At 39.6% G+C, this 6,000-nt stretch overlaps 1 protein-coding gene across 1 annotated transcript in view; it reads right to left on the bottom strand.

Moving 5' to 3' along the window:
* The window catches only part of SLC37A2 (solute carrier family 37 member 2), a 199,102-nt gene that overhangs the window by 7,345 nt on the left and 185,757 nt on the right, over window positions 1–6,000 (bottom strand). Inside the window, exon 4 of the mRNA XM_044079480.1 lies at window positions 2,535–2,611. Coding sequence (XP_043935415.1) covers window positions 2,535–2,611 — 77 coding nt within the window. The remainder of the gene's footprint in view (window positions 1–2,534; window positions 2,612–6,000) is intronic.

The following is a 6,000-nucleotide window of genomic DNA, read 5'->3' as shown; positions in this document are numbered from 1 at the left end:
CATCTTCTCAGCCTAATCCTTTAAGACAACAGTTTTTCCTGGTATTTCAACATGTAAGTCTGGTTAACAGTCCTGAAGGCCAGGTTGACAAAGGTGTACACTTTTCTTCCCAAAGTGCTTGATGATTTCACTTTTGCTGTTGTTAGGAAGGGGGTTCTTGTTTGGAATCCTAGATCAGCAATCAGATGCAGAATCTATTAACATGTAAAAAAATATCTGATTTCCTTAGAGAAGAGGACTAGGAGTCTAGCTCCAAAGATGCATTACTAAATGCATCTTCCAAGGATTCTATCACTAAAGTATCCCTAATGGTTTGGGCTGAAGTAGGCCTAGGAGATCACTGCATCTCTTCCAGGCATCTGCAAAATTCTTAGAGCACCATTATTTCCATCTGAAATAATCTTTCCCACTAATAGTGCAATCAAATGAGAAATCCTCTGGAGGGGAGGTAGAGTAAGATTTTACTCGGTGCCTCTCATAAATGGAAGGTGAAAACATTTGGTCCACATATGCTACTTCATTCACTTCTGAATCACAAGAAGCCGATTCTTGGGAGGGGGTGTCCTTTTCTGTTCTGAAGATGGCTCCAAGCTCTTAGGAAAGAGACCAAAATCCTGAGCCATCATTAAACCTCAAAAACAGAAGGTGCAGTGTTTGACTCCCACTAAGGCAACTAGTAAAGTCTACGAGGGCACCAACCCATTGACCCAACCTATGAACTTAAACAGTGAGAGAATGTCTGAGAAGTGTGAGAGGATGACATCCACCTAGTTCATTCAGAGTTAAGATGGTATGGTTGATGTACACTGTCTGGATGCCTTCTGCCAGAGTTTTGGAGTGGCCATAGCATGGCACTAACCTCAATTCTATTGCCCAGGATGTCCTAACACACTAAACCTGAGGGGGTACTATCATTACCATCAGAAATCAAGGAATGGTCATCAGAACCAGATGTTTGTGGCAATGTATATGGACTAACTGATGACTGGAGACCAGCCTAGGAGGATGGATTTTTGTCTGAGAATATGGCAACCTCCTGGGGGTAATGTCAGACAGTTCAGACCAATCTGCAGAGGTCAGGGTTACAGACTATGTGAGAGCACCTCACCAAGCCAAATCACCTTGGGCCTAGGGAGGTCTAAAATATTTGACTGGAAATAGTCTTACTCCCTTAAATCTTTCTCACAAAGGTGCCTCTCACCTTTTTTTGTGGAATATCCATGGTAGAATTATTTGACGCAAAGTTACCTTTGCTCAAGCCACACAGCTTTCTCTAGTTCAAATAATCCTGAAGTGCCTTGGCTCTCTGTTTAATGATCTTCTGGGTGAAATGGGTGCACTGAAGACAATTACAGACACTGTTTTGTCCCCAAACCAAATAAGCACTGTGCAAGGAAGTCTGCATGAGGGATCTGCACCTAGAAACTTCGGCTTCACACAGCTATACCTTTCATGACTGAAAAATCAAATAAAGATATGGTTTCTCCAATGGGGTACTTACGTGAAAAAGTCTGGAAGCCAGGCTTAACTGATGAATATATGAATGCTGGAATGGATGCATTATAACTTGCAATTATATTGCAGCAAGAAAGAACAAAAACAACAGGAAAGAACATCTCTATAAAACCACTGATGTGCTCTTTTCCAGGTGAGAGAGCATCACCCCATCAGTTGTCCCAATAAGTTATCACTACTGCAACAGTACACAATACAGTGAACATTCCATATTTCTATGAATGACTGCACTTAAGGTGAAATGCAGTGTAGAAAACAAGAGTGGCAAATAAGAGTACAGGTATATCTAACAGGGATATGCATACTAATCATACATAAGGAATGGCTGTAGGGCAAGAAAGAGTAGTCAACAGAAATGTGACAGATTGCTTGTAATAGGTAGAGAAGAGAGATGTAAACTGTACTGAAGAGAGGAAAAGTGGCTTAGGAATGCAAGTGAAGAATAAAAGTGGAGGAATTGTACAGAACACGGAGGAATAATCAGAAGTGCAGTTACTGTCTATACCTTGTCTACTTCTAATCCCTTCTACCTTAAATCCACATGTCCTATGTGTATCTGAACATTTATTTTACAGCATGCATTATCCTCTAAAGTTTACATGACAGCAGAATTTAAGAACTTTCATGAGATATTGCAACTTATGTCATGTACTTTGTTACTCACGCATAAAAAAAGTCTTATTTTAATCAGTTTCCCTACTAAATAACTAATTAAAAAATACACCCACCACCACACAGTTCAGAATTCACACTGTATGCTGACACATCTGAACCTACAGTACCTAGACAGTCCCAACATAACCACTTACGCACAAGTGTGTACTGCAAACTCACCTACACACACTCACATGCACACAACACAGAACAAGCATACAAATCTGAGCAATGAGCACTTCTGATTTTAAAACTCTCAAGCAGAACAGATGTTTCAATCTGTCCAGGCAATGGCAGAGCTTGACTTATGTACTAAGAAACAACATACCCAGCAGTGGTATTAAAGTAACTGCTTGATTACTCACTTCCCTTTCCCAAACCAGTTCCCAACGCAAGTGACCACTGCCGGCCATCCTGTTGTCTGCACCAAGCCATTTGCGATCTGTAGAGAGAGACAGACACAGAAAGAAACACTAGTTTAATGTAAAATATATTTTTTTAATTACAGATACATTAAAAGTAAAAGCAAACATGTCTGTGTGTACTTGTAATGGGCAAGGCCTGAATTAGAAAAATACATTGTCCCATTTGCATCATTTCACTCACAAAGTTACTTAACCTTTTAAGCAATGTGAAGCTGTTCCGGAACATAACTACTGACATCTAAACATTTTTCCCTTCATGGATTGTACCACCCAATCTGTCCCTCACCCATATTACAAAGGCTTGTGTACTTGATCTCAATGCCCCTCTCAGTCTCAAGCAAAAAAATCAGATTCATTCACCACAGAAACTGCATCATACACAAACCACTTCCAGACAGAGTTTCCATTATCATTTTACTTCCTCATTAAAATATGAAAGAAAATATGTTGCTTTGTGTTGTTGTTTGTCTTTACGGCTTTTACAGGGGAACTCCGGTCCACTAATGATTGGCAGTAGATTTTTATGGTGCCAAGTTGCGAGCCCGACGCCCAACCTTCAGCGAAGGCATGTCCATTCACGCATGTCTTTCGAATGCCACGACCATGGGGAGGACATGCAGACTCCGCACAGAAGGCATTCCAGCTGAGAATCGAACAGGAGGACCTCTTGCTGTGAGGCAACAACACTACCGCTGCACCACCGCGGCTTTATGTACTGGTATCAAAACAGCATATGCAATGTTTCACAGGAGTTTTCTTAAAAGGTCTTCCACCTGGCCATTCAAAGCATTAAGAACACAGGAATCGTAGCACTTTTGTTATCAGGACTTGATAATGGCCTGAATATGAAAATGGACAATAATGCAATTGCTGGGAAGGCAATTTGTCCATTTGACAGATTTTCAGAGGAGACTGGCATAGGCAGAAGCTCACTCCAACGGCCTCTTCTGCAGAATAGACTGCTGTATGAGGAAAGTAATTTTTTTTGTTTGCACTGATCATGTTGTAATCTTCATTGATAGCAATTATGAATTTGTACTGAAGTGTTATTTAAAGTTGTTTTCCTTAGAATACTGAAATTTCTGCTCAGGAGAGGAAGATAGCTATGTACTAACCATAATGCTGAATCTTTTCATCCATGTCCTTCCGATAAAACAGTACACTAGTGTGTGGCAACCTCAAGCGCCTTTAATTTTCTCCCTAGCCATAATGCACAAGCAGATAGAGTCTATTGCTTAATGAAAATGATTGGTCTGCTATGGAGACCATTGAAAAAAAGAGTTATGATCCCTCAGGTCTTTAGGAAATGCCAGTTTGTGGAAGGAGGAAGGAGATGGGGTTATCATATCAGACAGATACATAACAAAAGGATACAGAGTTATGGTGAGTATCTACTGTGTAAAAACAAAAATTAAGCAGGCAACCAGGCTCCACATAGACATTTAATGAATTAAATGCTTTCGTCTGAAAATTCAAAGGACTTCATCAGAATAACTAATAAATCTAAAATCACAGAATATCCACTTCAATTATCAAAAACACCTCCCCTAAATTGACATTTCCAAGGCAACTGAAATAATCATAACATCATTCTCAAAGGTTATATATAAAAAGCAAGCAGTATATATAAAATCACATACTTGTCATATGCAATAAAATTACACATCTAAATATGCTGTAAACTAATTCAGTATAAATATATGCAATGAATATATAAAGAACAAAACAACCCTAACTATAAAAATAAGCTTCCTTTAACCACAAAACACTACATAGGGACATATCATCATTAAGACCATGTGTAACTGTGGCATTAGTTTTTAATTGCCACTTCACTTCTAAAAATTCTAAAAACAATCATTAGGGCCATCTCTGCCCCAAATCTACCTGGTCTACAAATCTGAATTCATGTGAAGGGTTTGACTCCACATGCTTATATAAAGCATTTTTATCATTTTTCTTTCTGATGTTGTAAATATGCTGGTAAACCCTCTAAGACTCAGTTTTGTTTTTCCAACATAAAATGCACTACAGGATTTACACAGGTCCAAGTAAACAACCCATTTACTACCAGATTGGAATTTACCCTCTAATTTTATGTTACCAAACCCTTCCACATAAAATTCTTTGCCTTCAGCAAGGAATGGACATTGGGAACAATGGCCACATATGGCCATTTTTCCAACCCCAAACTTAATACCAACATTTTCTAATAAGTTCTTAAAACACAACACGTCCTTTTACACAATAAGAGGCTTTTCCCCCACAATCTGTTTATAGCGCTCATCTACACAAAATATTCTCCAGTTTTTTTCTAATAACAGAACCCAACTCAGAAAAATTGCTATTATAGGTTAAAACCAGAGCTCTCTCAAAACTTCTATGCTCACTACTTTGAGTTTGATTAAATTCAGTAACCATAATACCCTCCCCTAAAGTAATGGGATGAACTGTCCTACATAGCTTTTCTGGTTAACCTCTGAAAACATTACAGTTAAAAAATCAGGATTGCTTCCAACTCTAAACATGGAACTAAGTACTTCACATTCTTTCCTAAATTCCATGTAATCCGATACCATCCTAGCTGAACACACAAACTGGCCCTTGACCAAAGATTTTTTTTCTAATGCATGGGGTGCATACTCAAAAAAATGCAACAAGGCAGAGCATGAAGGCTTCCTGCAGATAGTGGACTCATACCTCTCCATCTCATAATTCTTGCTGATGGTCACAACTAAATTAAAAAGAAGTTATGTACCTACCATAACGTTCCATGTTAGTTGTCTTCATCTCGCCTTCCTTCTTGCTGGTTGGGTTCGGAGCCGATCCTCGGCTTCGACTCAGCCATCTTCAATAGCTCAAGAGCTGTTTACTGGCTCGAGGCTACCCCTTATCCCATAATGCCTAGCGATAGCTACCCCGATCTCGTTTGAAATAGCTAACTCCAGACATAACATAATAAATCAGTCAAGAATCAGTTGACTATACCTGCCATATTCTCTTAAGTCAAAAAAGGAAACAAGAGAACACACAGGCAGTGAAACAGAAAAAAAACTCCTCTCAATCCACTAGGACAGGGGGATGGAGGGTGGGACGCAAGAAGGAAAGCGAGATGAAGACAACTAACATGTAACATTATGGTAGGTACATAACTTCTTTATGTTAAGTTGTCTATCTCACCTTCGTTCTTGCTGGTTGGGACAGCGTCCCTAGCACCTAAAAACCTGGGTGGCTCAGTGGAACAGACTCTTCAGAACAGTGGAAAGTACAGTTTTGTACCTACCATAAATGTAGATGTCCGATAGGTATGCATCTGTAGTCATAACATATGGGTTGTCCTGCCTCAGGCAGCCCTTCAGTCGGCCGGATTCCAAAGTCTGGGTCTGGCCTCGGCTGATGTCGCACT

The sequence above is a fragment of the Protopterus annectens genome, chromosome 8.part0, assembly GCF_019279795.1.
Source record: "Protopterus annectens isolate FY-2018-M chromosome 8.part0, PAN1.0, whole genome shotgun sequence".
In the NCBI taxonomy this organism is placed as follows: Eukaryota; Metazoa; Chordata; order Ceratodontiformes; family Protopteridae; genus Protopterus; species Protopterus annectens.
This window is presented reverse-complemented; position numbering and strand designations above follow the sequence as displayed.